The sequence below is a fragment of the Anolis carolinensis genome, chromosome 4 (genome assembly GCF_035594765.1).
Source record: "Anolis carolinensis isolate JA03-04 chromosome 4, rAnoCar3.1.pri, whole genome shotgun sequence".
Taxonomy (NCBI): domain Eukaryota; kingdom Metazoa; phylum Chordata; class Lepidosauria; order Squamata; family Dactyloidae; genus Anolis; species Anolis carolinensis.
In genome coordinates, this window is record NC_085844.1 from 190,387,565 (window position 1) to 190,408,873 (window position 21,309).

General features: G+C 42.1%; 1 protein-coding gene across 4 annotated transcripts; it reads right to left on the minus strand.

The window, feature by feature from the left end:
* Positions 1 to 1,254: 1,254 nt before the first annotated feature.
* Positions 1,255 to 19,741, minus strand: smpd2 (sphingomyelin phosphodiesterase 2). 4 transcript variants are annotated; one of them, XM_062978425.1, is made up of 13 exons: positions 15,274 to 15,414; positions 15,110 to 15,148; positions 14,889 to 14,951; positions 13,024 to 13,120; positions 12,649 to 12,725; positions 8,801 to 8,894; positions 8,442 to 8,480; positions 7,889 to 7,978; positions 4,180 to 4,262; positions 3,526 to 3,658; positions 3,253 to 3,357; positions 2,758 to 2,914; positions 1,255 to 2,012 (listed from the first exon to the last, which is right to left on the minus strand). In XM_062978425.1, the coding sequence occupies exons 3-13, from the start codon at positions 14,918 to 14,920 to the stop codon at positions 1,669 to 1,671; spliced, it is 1,251 nt and encodes a 416-aa protein (XP_062834495.1). In that variant the 5' UTR covers positions 14,921 to 14,951; positions 15,110 to 15,148; positions 15,274 to 15,414; the 3' UTR covers positions 1,255 to 1,668. The 4 variants fall into 4 exon arrangements, with proteins under 4 accessions (XP_062834495.1, XP_062834494.1, XP_062834496.1 ...); XM_062978424.1 differs by lacking the exons at positions 14,889 to 14,951; positions 15,110 to 15,148 and adding an exon at positions 19,582 to 19,741 and having other exon boundaries at positions 15,274 to 15,423; XM_062978426.1 differs by lacking the exon at positions 15,110 to 15,148 and having other exon boundaries at positions 15,274 to 15,411.
* Between the last annotated feature and the right edge of the window lie 1,568 nt (positions 19,742 to 21,309).

Here is a 21,309-nt window from a genome sequence, read left to right on the forward strand (position 1 = left end):
AACCTATTAAACCACTGCAGTTGCCTGCCCGTTACAGCTAAATGAACTTAAGTCTTTAAGCTGTATGATAAATCTCTGATGAGGTTTTAGCCACATAAAGGGCATGGATGGGAGTTAGGACAGGAACCATTTTAAAATCTGCTTTGTGTGTCTTTAGTAAAGACAAGGATAAAAGCTTAACAGACAAAGAAGGGGAGGATGAACTGCAGCTCCTTCCACAGACTTTTAAAAAAAGCTTCAACACACTGGTTTCTTAAACTGTGGGTCCCAGCCGAAATAGAGTCCCCTTAGTTCAATGTTGGGGTGCTGAAAAATTTGGCAACAGTAAAAGGTTTCTGAATGTCATCTAGTACCAGTTTTAGACATTTCCACAAATTGGTTGTGCAGATTTAAAAACAAAAAACATTTTAGGTGGGGTAAGGGCTAAGGAGGAATAAAAAGGGGGCTAGGGAGACATGGAGCCTGTGGGTTGCTTTTTCAAACCTGCTTTATACATCAGGTTGGACTTGCTAAATCCCACAACACTTCAAGAATAGTGTTCACATCCACTAAACCAAATCAACATAGCTGAATCTATCATTATTTTATGCCCACAAAACCATATGTAAGAAAGGACCACAGAAATAAATGGAAGGTCAGTGTTGCCTCAGATGATGACTCAGGTTGTAGACAAAGAGTTACTTTACACATGTATGTAGTTGGTATGTGTCTCATGTTAATAAAAGTGTGGTGCCCGGATAGGTGTTAACTTTCAGTATAAACCTAGTGCTTTACAAAAGCGCTGCAAGGAAACAAAGGCTCTTGATGAGAACAACTTTGTACATTAAAGATAATTGGATACTGTTTCCAGAACAATAGTAAAGGTAAAGGTTTTCCCCTGACATTAAGTCCAGTTCTGTCTGACTCTGGGCGTTGGTGCTCATCTCCATTTCTAAGCCGAAGAGCTGCCGCTGTCCGTAGACACCTCCAAGGTCATGTGGCCGGCATGACTGCATGGAGCACCGTTACCTTCATGCCGGAGCGGTACCTGTTGATCTACTCACATTCGCATGTTTTCGAACTGCTAGGTTGGCAGAAGCTGGGGCTAACAGCGGGCACTCCACTCCCCGGATTTGAACCTGCAACCTTTTGGTCTAAAAATTCAGCAGCTCGGCGCTTTCATGTGCTGTGCCACCGAACAATATTTCATCAAAAAATCAATTTTCTGGAAGATAGATTTCTCCTGGTCAAAATAATTCCAAAAAAGTATCTGTGTACAACTAGTGAGAGCATTTATTTTAATTAATTTACATCAGCTTTTGCAGTACTACCTTGTCTGAGTCATTCTGCATTTTATGCAGTTTGAGCAACATAACTTCTTTTTAAAAAATTAAAATGCTGGTTTCTCTATACAGTACTTCAGTCCCATATCATTCCCATTTTACCTTCAAAATTCTGTTTTTTACAATAGGGTTTTAAAAATAATTTATTCAATGGAAAGATAGACCCATCCATTGAAATGTTACCCTCCTAAAAAATGGCTAAAAATCCTTTACAGTATCAAATGCTAGTTATTACCAAATACTTTACTACTTCCGCTGAGAACACAGCAGAAAATGGAGGATGTTCTGCTCGCAAGTTTGCCAAAAGGTCTCTTGGTCCCTATCACAGCTTCAGGAACAAAAGGCTTCATCCTGAGCTCAGCTTGTCCTGGAGGGTCTGCAGCCCCAGCCGCATTTCCTCCTCTGTTCCCTGCAGCATCCTCACTTCAATGGTGTGGAAGAGATACAGTACAGCTGAGATGAGTAAGACCAACACAGCCAGCAGACTAAGCAGGGAGAAGGAGAACTTGGGGAAGGGCTGCTGTATGTTTCCACCCAAGATGGAAGTCAGGCCCATGGCTCCTTGAATGAGCAGCAGCAGCAAAGCGAGGACAGCCATGCGGCCGCAGGAATACCGCTGGCGTTCTGCTGAGTGAAGTCCCACCCGCACCTCCATTCGTGCTTCATTCAAGATGTCCACCACTGTTGGCGCTTTAAAAAAAAAAGACAAGGAAAAAAAGGAGATGGAACTCAACGATAATGTATACTGAAGCCAGTCAACCACAAATGATGGAAGTTTAGGTGTGGGTATCTAAAGACTCAAACACTACTTTATTCAAAGAGAACTTCAACAGGAAAGTCATGGCACTAATATTTTTCACTCTCTAAGGGTGTGTGTGTGAGCAACTGTGGAAGGCTAGGGGATGACATTTAACCCCAGCAAATCTTGGAGAGTTGCATTCATCTCTACTGTTCCTGCAAAAATACCCCAAACTGCTCCCAAATCTCACTGGATATATAGCCACATTCTCACTGTGTTTTGGGTTGTATTTTCAACAGCAGGGAATGAGCACACAATACTTCCTGTCTCAAAAATGGCACCAAAACATAGTAAAAATGCCACCCTCCCCTCCTCCCCCATCCCCAGGACCATTAATTTTGGCAGCAAATCATTTTTTAATTCTTTAGAAGCCCAGTGGGTCTTTTAATGTAGTAGAAATGTCCTTAGGGGCCACTTTAGGGATATTCTGGAACAAAACATGTTTTTTGAACCCCGGAAGACTGTAAACGATAAAAATAAAATTAGCTCTGGAGGCCCATGGGTCATACTTTCTATACTCCTGCTCTAAGAAGAGAAGAAAACAGGTGTTGAAGAAGCTTGTTAAGAATTAAAATGGGGGAGGGACTCTAATTATTGAGGCTAGGTAGTAACAAAGACTAAGACTTGAGCACTCACCAACTGCAGGATGGTTTAGTTCTTCATCTGATTGTTTTTTAGCCACAGATAGGGTGACCATGACAGCTTCATGGTCAGAGTAAGGAATGTCCTTGTTAGGAGCTTTCCCAGTTGTAGTTTTATGGCTATTGCACCTTATTTCATACTGAGATAATCCCTACAAGAAGGCAGGCAGGATGGAAAGTTACTCTTTAGCCAATGTTTTGTAAAAATAAAGAGAATTGCTTATAGAATGTCTACATTTAGATGGTGAACTGTAAGTGAAAAATGCAGGAGGGCAAGAGTGAACATTGGCAATGGACATAGTATTGGAGATAAATTTATTAAAAAGTCAGCAACAAGAACAAAATCTCTCCATTTTAAACTGATGATGCTGTGAAAGGCAAACTTGTTTAGTGCTTAGTGTCACAAAAGAAAGGCTTTATTGTTCTCTAGCTTTCTGAACTGTGTACATCACTTAGCCCACTTTTCCTAAGGCCTTGAATTTACACATACCTTATAAAGAATGTAGTCAATACGAATTCCTTGGGGGAAACACTGTAGTTCCTTCTTGTTTGTGAAGCAGTTGGCTGGCACCAGAGTACAGCCATCCTCACAACCCTGATAGTAAAAGCAGAATCCCATTTATTTTCATTCTTTATATAGATTCAGAGCACCCACCCATAGGGACATATTCAGGTACTCCTCAAACTTTATCAGATGGAGAGAAGGAACCAGCATTCATTCCCCTTTCTTACTTATTTCATAAGCTGACACCTAGATACTCACCTCAACCTTTTCTGCTGTGATGAAGGAGTCCTGTAGCCCAACCCAACCTTGCAACAGCCGAACGACAACATCCTCTGGATGCATATTGAGATCTCCTCCAAGCAGAACCACATCAGCTCCTTTGCAAGTATGTCTGGGAAGATAGGACAATGCCATGAAAAGGAGGAAAGTAGCAAATAGCCCTTTTGTTAGGCTGTTTTCTGGGAGCGATGTAGATGGTATTAGACAGGAATTCTTCCACTCCCTGATGGGATACCCATACCTCTCTCATGGGAGAAGCTGGCATTAAATTAATTCCAAATCAGAGCTCTTGGTCACTGCTTTATGAGTGACCTACTTAAGGGGAAAACATATACAGTAACTGCATTTCCACCACAGGACAAATTTAATTTTTTTTAAAGTCTCTCACCATCACCTACTTGGCCTATATACCCTAAAGGCACCAAATCACACCTGGTCTTGCAAGATAAGGTGTGTCAGTTTTGGATGGGAGACCACCAAAGTATACCAGATGCTGTAAGTTATATTTCTGAGGTGGTAACTTGCAAAGCCACCTCTGAGTATTCCTTGTCTAATAAAACCCTATGAGAGTCATGAGGTCGAATAGGTTGAGAGGCATCCTGAATGCACATAAATGCACACACCACAACTTACTGTATAAACTGGGCAAGTTCCCAGGCCTGAACCACTCGATGGGACAGGTAATAATCCTTTTCCCGAGAGTATTCTGCATGGAGCTGGAGTGGAATCAGAGGACAAACATTAATTCACACATATTGATTACAGAACCAAAATGCAAAAAACGAACAAACAAATAAACAACCCCCAACCCATTTTGTAACTGATTTGGAATCTTGTTTTCACGTTCAAACCAGGGTAATAAGGTAAAAAAACAGGTAATGGCTGTTAATTGGTTTCGTTCTAAGCATCTCAAGATAAAATAATAGTGTAGATGAAAATAAATAATAACTGTTAGTCATACCTACATTGGTAAGATATGGGGAGCAAAAGAGAAAACTAAAAAAAAATGCTTTTCTTTATGTTTAAATACTTTTTTCTTTTAAGAAGGCATCACCAAAAAAGTCTCAAGCAACTAATATTCTCCCTCTGCTGGTAAGCAATTAGCAAAACCAATCAATTTATTTATTTATTTATTTATTTCTCACATTTATATCCCACCCTTCTCACCCAAAGGGACTCAGGGCGGCTTACAACAGTGGCAACAATTAGATGCCCATACAAACCAATATAAAACAGCACATAAAACAGTTAAAACTATTAAAATACATTATGAATTAAAAATATACATTTCAAGCATAAAATCAGATCTGTTCTTCCTCATGTTTTGTCCATAGTTCAGTCTGTGGCATTTTCACCATTTATTGATTAAAAGCCTGGGCACACAGCCATGTTTTTAGGGCTTTCCTGAAGCCCAACAGGGTTGGAATTTGACGCATCTCTCTTGGGAGGGTGTTCCACAGCCAGGGAGCCACCACTGAGAAGGCCCTGTCCCTCGTTCCCACCAGCCACGCCTCCGAGGCAGGTGGGACCGAGAGCAGGGCCTCTCCAGATGAACTCAGGGATCTTGCTGGCTCATAGGAGGAGATACGTTCGGACAAGTAGATTGGGCCGGAACCGTTTAGGGCTTTATAGGTCAAAACCAGCACTTTGAATTGGGCTCGATAGCATATCGGCAGCCAGTGGAGCTGGCTTAACAAGGGGGTGGTACGCTCCCTGTAAGTCGCCCCAGTTATTAATCTGGCTGCCGCCCGTTGTACTTGTTGGAGCTTCCGGGCAGTCTTCAAAGGCAACCCCACATAGAGGGGGTTGCAGTAGTCCAAACGGGATGTAACCAGAGCATGGACCACCGTGGCCAAGTCAGACCTCCCAAGGAACGGGCGCAGCTGGCGCACAAGTCTTAGTTGTGCAAATGCTCCCCTGGCCACCGCTGAAACCTGGGGCTCCAGGCTCAGCAATGAGTCCAGGAGAACACCCAGACTGCGAACCTGTGTCTTCAGGGGGAGTGTGACCCCATCCAACACAGGCTGTAACCCTATTTCCTGTTCAGCCCTACGATTGACCAGGGGGACCTCTGTCTTGTCTGGATTCAATTTCAATTTGTTCTCCCTCATCCAGTCCGAAACAGCAGCCAGACACCGGTTCAGGACCTGAACAGCCTCCTTAGTGACAGGTGGAAAGGAGTGACAGAGCTGGACATCATCTGCGTACAGATGACACCGCACTCCGAAACTCCGGATAATCTCTCCCAGTGGCTTCATGTATATATTGAACAACATGGGGGACAGTACTGACCCCTGCAGGACCCCACAAGACAACGGTTGTGGGGACGAGCAGGTGTCCCCCAATGACACCATCTGGGACCGACCCTCCAGGAAGGACCGGAGCCACTGCAAAACAGTACCTCCGAGCCCCATCCCAGCGAGGTGCTCCAGAAGGATTCCGTGATCGACGGTATCGAAGGCCGCTGAGAGGTCCAGCAAAAACAAGAGGGACACACTCCCCCTGTCCAGTTCCTGGCGTAGATCATCGACTAAGTCAACCAAGGCTGTCTCGGTACCATGCCCCGGCCTGAAGCCAGACTGTGTCGGATCCAGAAAGTCAGTGTCATCCAAGAATGCCTGGAGTTGTGTGGCCACCACAAGTTCCACGACCTTGCCCAAAAAGAGGAGATTGGAAATAGGCCGAAAGTTCTCCAATTGAGTGGGGTCCAGTGATGGTTGAAGGCTCGCTGGAAATATGCCAGTTTGAGGCTCGCTGGAAATATGCCTTCCCGAAGGCAGGCATTCACCACCATCTTCACCCACTCGGCCAATCCCCCTCTGGCTTCTCTCACCAGCCAGGATGGGCAGGGGTCTAGGATGCATGTGGTAGCCCTCACCTTTCCAAGCACCTTGTCCACGTCCTCGAGTTGAACAGATTGAAAAGAATCCATCAAAATGGGACAAGCAGGTGCTCGTGTTACATCCCCAGAGACTGCCGTTAATATGGTGTCAAAGCTAGTGTGGATCAAAGCGACTTTGTCCACAAAGAACCGAGCAAATGCTTCACAGCAGGCTGCCGAGTTGTCAGGGATCCAATCCACGGGAGCGGGATATAACAAACCTCTGACAACTCGAAACTGCTCTGCCGGACGGTTCTTTGCGGACGCAATATTAGCTGCAAAGAAAACATTCTTAGCAGCATCTATTGCTGCGGCATAAGCTCTGAGATAGGAGTTTAGCCGTGTTCGGTTTGACCGATTCAGCTCTGAACGCCACACGTCCTCTAGTCCCCTCTTCTTTCGCTTCATCGCTGCCAGCTCCTCAGTAAACCAAGAAGATGGTTTAGCTCGGGTACTCGAGAGGGGACGTTCCGGAGCGATCGTGTCTACTGCCCTGGACGCTTCCTTGTTCCAGAGAGCAACCAGAGCATTGACAGAGTCACCAGCCGAGGTGGCGGGAAACTCCCCAAGAGCCGTCAGGAATCCATCCGGATCCATAAGTCTCTTGGGGCGGACCATCTTAATTGGTCCTCCACCCCTGCGGAGGTTGCGGGGCGCAGTGAGCCTAAACCTGATCAGGTGATGGTCGGTCCATGGCAAAGGAGCGATGGTGAGCTCCTCCACACCGCCACCTTCTTCCCCAGAAAACCAAGTCAAGTGTATGCCCAGCTCTGTGGGCAGGGCCAGATACAAGTTGGGACAGCCCCATGGTTGCCATGAAGTCCTGAGCCACCCCAGAAAGAGTGGTCTCGGCATGGATATTGAAGTCCCCCCAGCACAATAAGCTGTTGAGACTCCACTGCCAGGCCTGAGACCACCCCCGCTAGCTCAGGTAGGGAGACTGTAGTGCAGCAGGGTGGTCGGTACACTAACAGAATCCCTAAACTGTCCCGGCTCCCTACCCTCAGATAGACACATTCAAACGAGGTAGACTGCGGGATGGGGCACCTGGTCAGGGGGATGGACTCCTTATAGACCACAGCAACCCCTCCTCCCCTCCCTCCAGATCTTGGTGCTGCACGGCATAGCCTGGTGGACAAAGCTGGGTGAGATTGACACCCTCAGCCTCGTCCAACCAGGTCTCCGTTATGCATGTCAGGTCTGCCTGCTCATCCAGGATAAGTTCCTGGATGATAGCTGATTTACCGTCAATTGCAATTTACCATCCATTAGGAAAATGCAAGCAGTCAAAATTGCTGGATCCATTTAGCCATTTCAAAAGGATATGCTATCCTACACTCACCATATAATATTCTTCACATCTAGAGTTTCCACCCCACTGTATAATTTTAGGTATCACTGTATCCTTCTGGGATTAGAAAAATTGCTTACATATAAACACAAATAAATAAACAGACTTACATGTGTTACATAGATGTTGAAAACAATTCCTTTGATCTTTAGCACCACCAGCCCCACAGACTTGCCACCAAACCAATCTCCATGTTGGAACTGTCAACAGGAAAGAGAGTAGTGATGCCTTGACTTAAGAGTTTAATTCATTCTGTGACTGAGCTCTTAGCTCAAAATGCTCTTATCTCAAAGTGAATTTACCACTGAAATGCTATTAATTCGTTCTGCCCCCCAAATTCCCCCATTTCTTTGGTTATGTGTTTTGAAAATAAGAAGATGTACTTTATAAATAACAAATAATGTATAAATGCACATTCACATGGAACAATAAAAAGAACGATCAACTTTAAAATGGTAGAAGCACGAAGTCATGGAAAGGAAGCAAATTTGAGGCAACAAAATGTGTATTGCCCAGTGTAACAGCAAGGCAAAACTTGCACATTCATACGGAATAATAATAAAAGAAAGATCAACTTTACAATGGTAGAAGCACAAAGTTGTGGCACAATGGTAGAAGCACAAAGCACAAAGTGAAGAGGCAGAATTATCATTTTCTTCATACTTTACTCATTCCAGCCTTCCTCCCTCTCTTGCTCTCTCTCTTCATGAAGCCAAACGTACCAGGAATAAAAATCACACAAAATCAACTAACCCAAAGTTCCGCAAAGCAGACAAGAGCAAAGCAGACAGCAACCTCCCAAAACAGACAAGAACATGAGGCACAGAGGCTACGCCCTTGAAGCCATAAAGCCTTGTACTCATGAAAACAGTCTTTTGAGAGCTCTTAACTCAAAATGCTCTTAAGCTGGGATGCTCTTAATTAGAAGTTCCACTGTAGAGACTGGGGTATAGCTGGTCATAAAGCATAATTACAAAAAGGTGCCTCTGGCTCTCTTCCCAAGAAAAACAGCACTTACTCACCATGTAGGGATAACCATTTACAGAATACTGGTGCTGGAAGGTATCAAGTATTTGGTGTTTGGAGAAGACACAGACCCCGCTGCCAATCACTCCACTAGGAAACAGAGAGACACCACAGTCATCACAGAGAATCAGACAGAGCTACCAGAATAATCACTACCATCCTTACCACCTCACCACTCTACTTTTAAGCACAACTGGAAGCAAATAATCAAACTTTCTAAAGTATATCTCAGTGACCAACACCTGAAAGTGTTTATAGAACTAGCATTCACTGCCCTTTGGAAAGACACCTAGGTCTAAAGAAAGGAATATAAACCTCTAGAGATTAAAGACTAGAAAGAACTCTTGCCAAACCAATTAACTGTGTAACAGGACAATAGAGCCAAGGATTATATGTCCAACAAAATATAAACATAGGAATAGTTTATACCAGCCATTAGCAATATGGTCCCCCTAGGTCAGTGGTTCTCAACCTGTAATGTAATGTAATGTAAACTTTTATTACAGTCAATGACCAGCTCATATCAAGGGCACCCATTTCTGGGATTTGAAGGCCAAAATATCTGGGGACCCACAGGTTGAGAACCACTGTCCTAGATGTATGTCAATATTATACAGAAGCTACTTAGTTACATTTGGATAACTAATAATGTCTGCTTCTCCCACATCTCACCCAGCCCACCATAAAAGTCAGCAACTGCTCTAGATGTATGTCAATATTATACAGAGGCTACTTATTTACATTTGGATAACTAATATTGTCTGCTGCTCCCACATCTCATCCAGGCCACTATAAAAATCAGCAACTACATCGGGCAAAGGAATCTGTTCAGCTAGTGACTAGGGTGAAAGAAGGATGACATTTCCATCTTCCTCCCAGCAGTAAGCAAACCTGTGACAAGGATTTGTGATAGGGCACTGTTTCTGATTATTGCAGTCTCATTGGTTGGGAAGGGATAGTGGAAATGTCATCCTCCTTGCATCCTGATCAGAAAGGACCTCCTTTACCCAGTTTGGCTGCTGGCTCTTAAAGTGGGCTGGCATTCACAGTTTCACAGTAAGACTATTAATCTTACTCAATACAGAGCAGTATGAACCTCTAACTCTTGGTTACAAATCCATAGCTGCAATACCAAATGCCAGACATTTATTGGAACTCCGATTAGCCCTAATTGGCATGTTGGGAGTTCTGGACCAAAACATCTCACATGAACCATGATGGAAAGGTTGCTAAAAATGTGAAACAATGTTTGTTAGCTATGTATGAACAAACACCCACAATTATAAGACATTTCTTAGAAAAACTGAAATCTATAGAAGCTAAAAAAAATATTCATGTACTTCTGCTTGTTCTAAAAGTTAGTCAGGTGTATATACTTCTCTTCATCAATTATTTAATCTAACTTTAGATTATGGGTTCCAGATTTATCAGCCATTTTTGCCTCCAGAAGCAGTAGCCTCCACTCAACCTTCAATAATGGGCAGACAGCTGGCTTCTCCCTTTCCTCTCATAGGTCCAAATCCAGCAAATCTGGTAGTAGAATGTATGGGTTAAAAAAAATCAAACTTCAAGACTAATATTAACCCCAACCAGAATAGATTCACTGAGTCAAGGAACTTAGTTCTGTTAGCATAGCAGGTCTTCTTTGTCTCATCTTGCTAATCTGCACAAAGCCGTTTGAAGTAAACTACTTACAGCCTGCAGATCTGCAGGCTCCCAACATTGGTTGGGGTGGACAAGAAGGTAAGAATCCAGGGTAATAAAGGAACATGTTCCATATTTATAAGGCTCTGCAGAAGAGCTATCCAAATCAGTTCTTCAATCAAGTGCAGCTTTTGGATTGGGAAACAAAGCTAGAAAGGTGTAAATTACAAGAAGATGGCTTCAGCATGTTCTGGCCAATATCATATTTATTTATTTCCGATATTTCTACCCCACCCTTCTCCCTGAGGGGACTCATGGCAGCTTACACAACTGGCAGGATCACTACCAGTGTATCATAATACAATAAAATAATACAACAATTAAAACAGTTAAATAACATAGTAAAATACAATATATAAAAGATTTTACACAGTGCAACGCCGAATATATATGCCAGTCATCCATCAGACCTTGTGCAAGAGCCTTAATCCAATCCATGTCAACGCTGAATTCATTCATTAAACATTTGCGCACATAGCCAGGTCTTCAACTTAACATTAACATCTGCCTGGTACATAGATCTGGAAGTCCCTGAAGTCTTATGGATGCCGGTTCTCCTGACCATTGAAATTTGATAGCTTGAGAGAAAAGGCCCTGAAAGGTGCTATCTATTGGCTTTTGAAACATGTTCTCACTTTGTCCCATGCTTACCTCCCACTTGTGAAAACCTGTAGACCAGCTTTATATCAAGTATATGCTGGAATGCTTCCAACTCATGCTTCCAGCTGTAAACCAATGAGGTATATTTCAATCTAGTGTGCAGTCTAATGTGGGATTAATTTTTCAGATGCAGGACAATTGATCTGATTAACATTCCACAATATGTAGCATATCAGGAGTTGTCCTGGAACTTGTTGTACCATCCTTCGAGTCATAGATTTCAGAGCTAAAAGGTAGCCCAAAATAATCTAGTCCAATCACATATCAGTGCAGTAATCAACAGTTCATGTATTACTGATAAGTAGCTACTTAAAATTTTGCTTTAAAACTGCAAAGAAAGCTGTGTCTGCCATGTTCAAGCAGTGGCCCTTTTCTTCTCTCATTACATTACAGTGTTTACTTTGTAGTCTAAAAAGACCTCTAGAGGTGCTACCCATCCTATATTTTCACATCTAATTTTTTTTCCAGCCCAAATATAGTACCTTTCATGCATCACATCAACATTCCTTTTATTACTTTTGGCCCATTTCTCCAATCTGTTGAAATCATTCTAGGAGATTTGAAAATACAGTCAGCCATCTATATCCATGGGTTCGGCAGAATCGACCAATAATGGCTCAAAATAGTTGAAAAGAAATTCCAAAAAGCAAGCCTTGATTTTTGCCAAGCCCTACGGTGATGTGTAGCCCTCCCACCATTTCATAGATCCTTAAACTCTCTCCAGCACTCGTTCAAGTTATTAAGCATTTTATATAACGAACACCAATTACTGCACCACCGTATATAATGGGACCTGAGCATCCACAGGGGGTCCTGGAACTAAACTCCAGCAGATACCAAAGACCCATTGTATAAATAATAACTTAGCCATTCCTCCTGTTATATGGTGGAGAAAAGTTGGGTTCTCATTAGTGACAAAAGAATTGGACTAGAATTAGAAGTGAAAGTGGAAACTCAGCTATTTTTCTAGATCACATGCAAACATTTTGCTACATCTGCTGACAAAAGATAATTTACTTCCCCAAGAACTTGTTGAACATTCATATGCATTTGTCTCATGGTTGGAGAAAATGAGAATAAAACCTTCCAAGATATAAGGATACAGACTTTTAAAATACACTTTCAAGTGGCTTAATCAACCTGGCAAGTAAAATGATTTAAGGATTCAAGGATAATTAAAGAATAAAGGAAAATTATGTGTTGGAAAGATAAGGTATCTAACACAAGTGCAAATGGTTTGAAAACAGTTAATAAAAGGACAAACTTAAAAAAAAAATTCTGATCAGTTAAAGGGCAAACACTTTGCAAGAATAATCTATCCTCTGTGTTATCCTAACTTTTTTATTCAAAAGATAATTGACAGGTGCTTTCCCACCAGTGCCCCATGACTTCATAGAGCAGCAAATGGTAAGCATTCAATGTGACTAAGTGGTCAAAGCCCATCACCATACTTAAAATACTACCTAAGCTCTTTTTTTACCTTTTGAAATAATAGGAAGATGGGTAGCAGGTACACAATTTCTTCTTCAACTCCCAATAATCTTTCTCACTCCACACCTGAAAAAACAAGGCAAGGATAATCACAATGATTTCAAACTAAAAGACAAAAGTAAGCAGCTAGTTTAAGGGTAAGTCCTAGACTGCTTCAGGTATCCTACCCCTCAATAACACTACCTTAGTGATAATTTTTCCATAGGACTGCTCAGTATGCACAGTGCTCTAAGACTGAACACCAGCCCTAAACATACCACTGTTGCACAACAGGCTAGAAATTTGCCATAGATATCCAAAGGATCCATGGCCAATTTGAATTCCCACTTTCAGATCTAATGAATCCCTTTATAGTCCTACTTACCTCTTGTAGAAGGACCAAGTCAAATCCTTCCTGGTTGAGAACATCACCGATCAATTCTACACGTTCCTGCTGTAATTTACTTATGTAGCGAATACCCCTGAAAGAGGTGGAAAAGAAAGAGAACACAGTGAAACTGAGGTCTCCCTAGATGATCACAGTCTACTACAATTTCACTTTTAATTTTTATAAATATAATAAAGAAACAAGCATCAGTTTGAAGGCCAAAGTAAGTGTGAGTGAGAAATTTAATCTCAGTGCAAGCAGCACTATTACTCTAGGCACAATAGAACCTTGAAAAGTTACTTTTGAGGTTACAACACAAAGGATCTCCCAACTAGCATGAGTACTTCTGGGAGCTGCAGTCCAAAAAGGAAAATTTCCAGGCTTTGGGATGCAGTGCAGAGAGATAATGTTCCCATCTGCTGTACTGCCATGATTAATTATTGTTCCCAGTAGCAATTTCCACTTAAACACACAAAAACGAACATATGGTAAATGCAAAGCTATGTGTAACTTCATGTAATTTGGCCGCGAGGCACACTAAATAACTAGAAGCAGTCTGTGTAGACACAGCACAAAGTTGATTCACTTGAAGGCTAAGTAAAACCTCCAAACATGGTATTCTGAGAGAGAAACACATTCAGAGAATCTCTGGAGGAGGCCCTGAGTAGTTAAGCCTACCCCGCCCCCAATAAATGCATTCTCTAACAGAAATTATAGAGAATACAGATTTGTATTCCATCACTGTTTGTTTACCTGCTCAGTGCTGAGAACGTACAGACTGCTGTGGAACATTTGGGCCAAATGTACAATCTCCTCTCCAGGATCACACTCATGAAAACACAGTACTACTGATTTGTCATACAGAGCAAGCCTTAACTGGTGCCCATAATGCTTCCAAGAAGCACCCCCAAGAAGTCTTCCAACTTTAAAACGATCTGGTTTTTTTCCCTGGCACTCTAAAACTAAGGCACTTAATGTTGAGGGTTAAGGCCTGGCAGAATAAGGCATGCTGTAGAACTGGAAGAAAGGACAGGGCTTGCCCCACAGAAGGAAAAAAATTACTTCCTCTTCCACAGTACAGAAACAACCCCTGTATCCAAGAGCCTGCCTGAAACTGTGGATAATAGGGAACCTGATTATTTTCAGTGACACAAATGACTTCTGGCTCAAAAATAACAGGAAATCACACTGGACACCTAGAAATGCTTAGAGAGAACATATTTTTGGATACGGATAAGTAAATCCATGGTTATGAGGCTGATACTGCGTGTCTAAATTCAACCTGAATCATGTTTCATGTTTTGTGAATATTAGAAAGATAATTAGGAATTAGAAACTACAGCTACTCAAATCAGCTGATCCATCTTCTTCATCTGCAACACCCAACCTCCTCAACAAATTGGCTTGCCATGCATATAGCACAGGAATGAATAATAACAGCCTATTTAAAGCAGAGAGGAAAGTGGGAGAAAGGACAGGGTAGGGAGCTTCATTGTACTAGATCGCACACTGAAGTGAAAAGCAAGATTCAATGGGATTCATAAAAGTCCGAGCTAACTGTGCTTTATGGACAAGACATTCTTCTAGGATCATAGGCCCCATTTTCACTGCCATATAATGCTATTATATGACTTCTGGCAGGCAACTCAAAACAGACCTGAATCATCACTAGTTTAATCCACAATGAAGTTTATTTCTCAAAATGCAACCAAACTTATCCAACTGCTGTGTGTGCTTTTATAGACCATCATGACTACCTATTTTATAACCAGCTAAATAGAATTATTATTTTCCCCCAAAAAAGATCAGGAAGATTCGTACACAGGTGCACTGCTGTAGAATGACACTGAACAATACCCCACCTCTGTTCTGTGACTGGTGTCATAATGCACATTCAATCGGTTCCATCAATGGTCCAGACAAAACTGAAACAAGGCAAAATCTGGCTGTTTAACAGTATTACAAATAAACTACTGTACCAGGTCCCTATATTGTTAAGAATTTACAGACTTCCTGGGATATAAACATTTTGTCATTTCTAATGGCTAAGAGGGTGAGATAGAAATAGAAATAAAGTACTTGCTTGAATATTTCTGAACCAGGAGCAAAAATCCACTAGGCTCTATAATGTATGGGAAACAAAACATCACTAGATCATTTAAAAGAATACTCTTCCCTCCCCATTCTACACATTGCATGCAGTTCACAACTAGCCCCACTGCCCCAAAAGTAAATGGCGAAATTTACCAGCAATTGAGATCAAAAATACGCAGCTGCAGCAAAGATGCCTTCTCCATCACTGTCGCGATGGGTTCAAATAGACGTTCAACTGGACTTGAAACATGGACAAGTTCTGCCTCTCAATAAACAGGAAGGTGTCTGGCTTTGACTCTCCCTCTGCCAAGAGAACAGGGATTATGACTGCTGTACTGTAAATAAGACCTGTATGCTGGCAGTTGTGCGCAACGAAGGATGAAGGAGCTGAGGCAGTTGGTGGCACTGATTTAACCAGCTGCGTGTGCTCTTATGTACAAGGACAGGAGATGCTTCTTTCAGCTTAAACCCCATGAGGCAGAATATGGAAATCCTTGATAGCAGGAAGAGGTGCAATGATGACCTGCAGCTTAGCAGGGTTATATAGCATTAGAGCAACATTGGGAGGTCAAATGAGGCACATCTTTTGCACTGCTCCTTACTAGTGCATTTCTTGGCAGTGTCTAAGCTGTTGCTACCACTGCCATCCTATGTTAGGATATGTGGTATGAAATAAATGGGCATTAAACATATTTTAGACAACATTCAGTTCCATATTTGTTTTTATCAGTTCAATTTCTTTAAATTGCAATTATAAATTACTTCATTCACATAAAGAAAAATACAGTCCTAAAAGAAACATCTCAGCTGTCACCCAACATGGTCTGGGTAATTGGAGGCTCTTAAAATAAGTCTAAAGGTCTATAATTCTTAGTTCATTATCTAGGAAACAATGAATTTGCTGTTAAATCTCTATCATAGAATATGTGATGGGATGTTTCATTGGATTAAAGCATTTACACACTAATAATACAAAAAGACATTTTATTGAAGATCAATAGAAACAGAGGCCTTAAATATGCTAGTTAGCAATGCCACAATCCTATGCACACTGTAGAGGCAAATCGCAGAGTTTCAAACATCCAACTTACAAATGACTCATAGTTAAGAACAGGGATGAGACAACAGAAACTGAGAAATCTACTCTTCAGATGGGAAATTCATTCCTGGAAGAGTTATAATGGGGAAAAGCTTTATCACCAACTGAAGCTTTATCACCAATCGTTGTTTCCACGACAACCCAATTTTTTTCAAAATCCAATCACAGGGACAGAAAGTGAGGTGAACTCTTTCAAACAGGGGCACAGACAGCAAAATAAACACCACAGGGGTGTTATCCCTTCCTTATGCTATCCAAAGCTAGAGTTACACTAACTCTAACTTAAATACAAATTCAACTTAAAAACCAAACTACAGAACCTATCTTTTTAGTAACTTGGGGGACTGCCTGTATTTCATGATATTAGAGAGTGAGGTCGCACTTCTATGCCATGCTTATTGGGGGTAACATCTCATTTAACTGAAGAGGATTTAAATTATTAATAACTTATCCCATTGGTTTGATCAAAATTATGAATAAGGAGAAAGGGGCCTGCTAGGCAGGTTTTAAAAGGCTGTAAAAAGCTCTTCAGCGGGTCTGTTAACTGAAGCATCTCTGTATGCGCAGACTACGCAATATAGCAATGCAAGACTAATAGTGGATGCATAGTCAGCCCTCCACATTTGTGGGTTTGACTTTTACAGATTTGATTAAAATGCTATGAACATCTCCTCCAGTGAAACTCTACGATCAATTTTTGCAGGAGGTTGACCATAGACTCAGGTGGAGGACCTAGTGAGACCATCTCTAGGAATCTCTCTATCCCAAATACGATTCTATGATCAGTATCCAGTAGATGCTGGAGGACCTAGAAATTCCTTTAAAAATTCTCATAGGTTAAAAAAGGTATTTTATTCATGTTTTTTTCACTTTTATGGTGGTTCTGTAAAACCCAAGCAAAGTACCATAAATTAAAAACAAAATTCAATGGGATTTACTTCCATGTATTCATGCATAGGATTGTCACCTGTCAAATTTGCAACTAATCTTAGCTACAGCAGGTTTTCAGTCTTGCATGGGGGCTGGCAGATGTTGGATAAATGCAGTTTCTGGCTGCTTGAAAGTTGCTATCAAAAGAAGACCTAAAACCCTATACACCATACCATAAACTTTGCATTGACTTGATATATATATATATATTCGTGTCAGGAGCAACCGGAGTTGCTTCTGGAGAGAATTGGCCGTCTGCAAGGACGTTGCCCAGGGGACACCCGGATGTTTTGATGTTTTTACCATCCTTGTGGGAGGCTTCTCTCATGTCCCCGCATGGAGCTGGAGCTGATAGAGGGAGCTCATCCACACTCTCCCCAGGTGGGATTCGAACCTGGCAACTTTCAGGTCAGCAACCCAACCTTCAAGTCACTTAGTCCACTACGCCATCTGGGGGCTCCTGACTTGATATTGAAATATAGTAATTAAAAGCAAATGAAGACAAAATTAACTTGACATAACACAGTTTTAATATACCATATGTGTATTTTAATTTTTATTTAAAGCATTATTTCTTTGTTTGTTTGGGTTTTTGGGTTTTTTTGCTGGTTTTTTTTTAGGAGTTCCAGTTGCTTGACTTTCAGTTGAGAGTCTATTGTATATTGAGTAGAGTATCAATGCAAATTTGTGATCAGTAATGGTACTCTAATTGGAGTCTCACCAAATAACATACGTACAATGATATCAATTGCAAAATCTCTCAATTATCTTCATTTTTTAAAAACCCTCAAAAGTAATACCTTAAATACATTAATTCCAATTAATTTTAATCCAGCACACATTTAAACAATAGTTAATAAATAAAAACAAACTAAACAAAACAAAATGTGTAATACATCTCTTCTGTAATCACAATAATAAAAGCATGACACCTTCAAATTAGTCCCTTGAGTTGTATTTAATTAGGCAGATTCCCATTCAGGTTTTGTTTGTTCAGTATTATGTCTCCTGGGAAGGAAGCATAATTAAGCTGGTCTTCTGGGCTTTGATCCCAACCGAATTTGAAAGGCTCAAAACATGCCAAGAGGGCACTTTGCACAGATACTGATCCAATATTTCAAATCACTGATTAACCAAAAGTCAATGCCATGGGGGCACACTTCTTAGGAAGGCCCATTTATACTAGAAATTACACTATGTAGCAAAATTTGAAAAATGTTTTGTTCCTGGTTTGAATAGTTATTTCCTGTTTGTGCGGCACTTACTTTGAAACTGTGTTGAGTTGGCTGAGACTCTAGGAGATATTCATGGAAAAATAAATGCAAAATGTGCTGCAAGATGCCTCACAAAAACCAACTTTTCGCAGTTTAATGCAAATTTTTCATGTTTTTATGATAGAACCAATTCGGAAATGATATTTATAACCTAGAAACAAAAATTGTGTCACATAGTGTTATAAAAGTAGGATTCCACTTTAACTGCCATCACTCCATCCTACAGAATCCTGGAATTTGTAATTTAGGAAGGGAAACTTTGAATCCACAGTCAGAATGTTCTAATACTTCAAAAAACTGCCAATCCCAGATTAGAGAGGATGTCTCATGGAAATTAAAGCGTGGCTCTCAGGATGCATCTACACCAGGCATGTGTAGATTAATTCTACAGTGCAGATGAGGCATGGGCAAACTTCAGCCTTCCAGGTGTTTTGGACTTCAACTCCCACAATTCCTAACAGCCGGTAGTCTAAAACTGTTGTTAGGAATTGTGGGAGTTGAAGTCCAAAACACTGGCTAATAGGAATTGTGGGAGCTGAGGTCCAAAACACCGGTTGTCAGGAATTGTGGAAATTGAAGTCCAAAACACCGTCTGTTAGGCATTCTGGGAGTTGAAGTCCAAAACCTCGACTGTCAGGAATTGTGGAAGTTGAAGTCCAAAACACCAGCTGTCAGGAATTATGGGAGTTCAAGTCCGAAACACTGGCTGTTAGGCATTCTGGGAGTTGGAAGTCCAAAACACCTGGAGGGCTGAAGTTTGCCATGCCTCATCTACACTGTAGAATTAATCCAGTTTCAAACCAACTGAACTGCCATGGCTCAAAGCTATGGAATCCTGAGAGTTATCGTTTGGTGAGGCTCCAGCACTCTTGGGTGGAGAAGGCCAAATGCCTTTGTAAACTACAACTCCCATTATTCCACAGCATTGACCCGTGCCGGTCAAAAGTGGTGCCAACTCGCATTTATCCCACAATGTAGATGCGCCCCTAGACTCTGGGATCCCCTCTCAAGCATAGTGACCCATTTGAGGCGGGTCACACTCTCTCAGCCTCAGAGGAAGGCAAAGGCAAAGCTGCCTCGGAACAAATCCTGCTAAGAAAATCGCTTGAAGGCACAACAGCAGCAGCAATGAAGTCGCCAGGTGGCATTCTCGCATACCTGCTAAAAGGAGAAAATTCCCCTCAGGCGAGGAGGCCTGGGCTGCCTTCGACCACACTTCCTCCTCCTCCTCCTCTTCCCTTCAGGGTTTGCGCGGAAACCGCCTCACGCGTCGAAAAGGCGCCCAGCCGCCACAGGAGGGAGAGCGAGCGAATAAGCCGGCCCTACGTCACCGTCGGCCCCGCGGTGCATTTCGGGGCTTGTAGGCCGCCACTTCAGGTGAAGCGCATCCCCTCCCTCAGTGCCACAACGCGACGCTTCCACCAGGTGCCGCTGCCTGCTCTCGAAAGAGCAACGTTCGAAGTGAACTACAACGACCGAAGTGCTTTGCGGTTTGCCAATGGCGCCCACTCTAGGGCCCTGTTTAAGGGCTTTTCTAAACTGTGATGCATTAGAGCAGGCATGGGCAGACTTGGGCCTTCCATGTGTTTTGGACTTCAACTCCCACCATTCCTAACAGCCTCAGGCCCCTTCCTTTCTCCCTTCAGCCGCTTAAGCTCCCCGTGGTAATAACTATGGATGTGAGAGCTGGACCATAAGGAGGGTTGGGAGAAGGAGATAGACGCTTTTGAACTGTGGTGTTAGAGGAAAATTCTAAGAGTGCCCTGGACCGCAAGAAGATCCAACCAGTCCATCCTCCAGGAAATAATGCCCGACTGGTCACTGGAGGGAAGGATATTAGAGGCAAAGTTGAAGTATTTTGGCCACATCATGAGAAGACAGAAAAGCTTGGAGAAGATAATGATGCTGGGGAAAATGAAAGGAAAAAGGAAGAGGGGCAGACCAAGGTCAAGATGGATGGATGGTATCCTTGAAGGAGCTGGGGGTGGCGTGGGCTGATCCATGAGGTCACAAAGAGTTGGAAGTGACTAAACAAATAAACAACAAAAGAATTCAGATTCTAAGAAACAGATAATTGTTTAAGAATGTGGCATATTCCAAGAAGTCCTTTTTTGCCATTGTCCTGTTATGATCCTATACCATCTAGCTTTACAAAAAGCCAGTGAGATTCTAAGTTGCATTAATAGGAGTACATATTATGTCTAGACCAGAGCTTTCCAAATGGTGTGTCGGCTGCAGTGTGTAGGTGTGTCGTGCAAATGAAATGAGATATGGCAAAAATATTGGAAATGTATGTTGTGACCATAGGTAAAGGTAAAGGTTTTCCCCTGATGTCCAGTCGTGACCGACTCTGGGGGTTGGTTCTCATCTCCATTTCTAAGACGAAGAGCCAGTGTTGTCCGTAGAAACCTCCAAGGTCATGTGGCCGGCATGACTGCATGGAGTGCCCTTACCTTCCCGCTGGAGCAGTACCTATTGATCTACTCACATTTGCATGTTTTCGAACTGCTAGGTTGACAGGAGCTGGGGCTAACAGCGGGTGCTCATTCTGCTCCCGGGATTTGAACCTGGGACCTTTTGGTCTGCAAGTTCAGCAGCTCAGCGCTTTAACACACTTCATTTTTACAATTTATGTATGTATCTGAGGCCCCTTCCACACAGCTGAATAAAATCCCACATTTTATGCTTTGAACTGTAATATATGGCAGTGTGGACTCAGATAAGCCAGTTCAAAGCAGATATTATGGGATTTTTTGCCTTGATATTCTGAGTTAATATGGCTGTGTGGAAGGGCTTTGTGTCTCTTAAAAGAGGTTGGTTTAATCTCCAGTTTGCTAGTAGAACTGAATTACTGTGTCACAAAATGATCCATGTCTAAAAAGCATG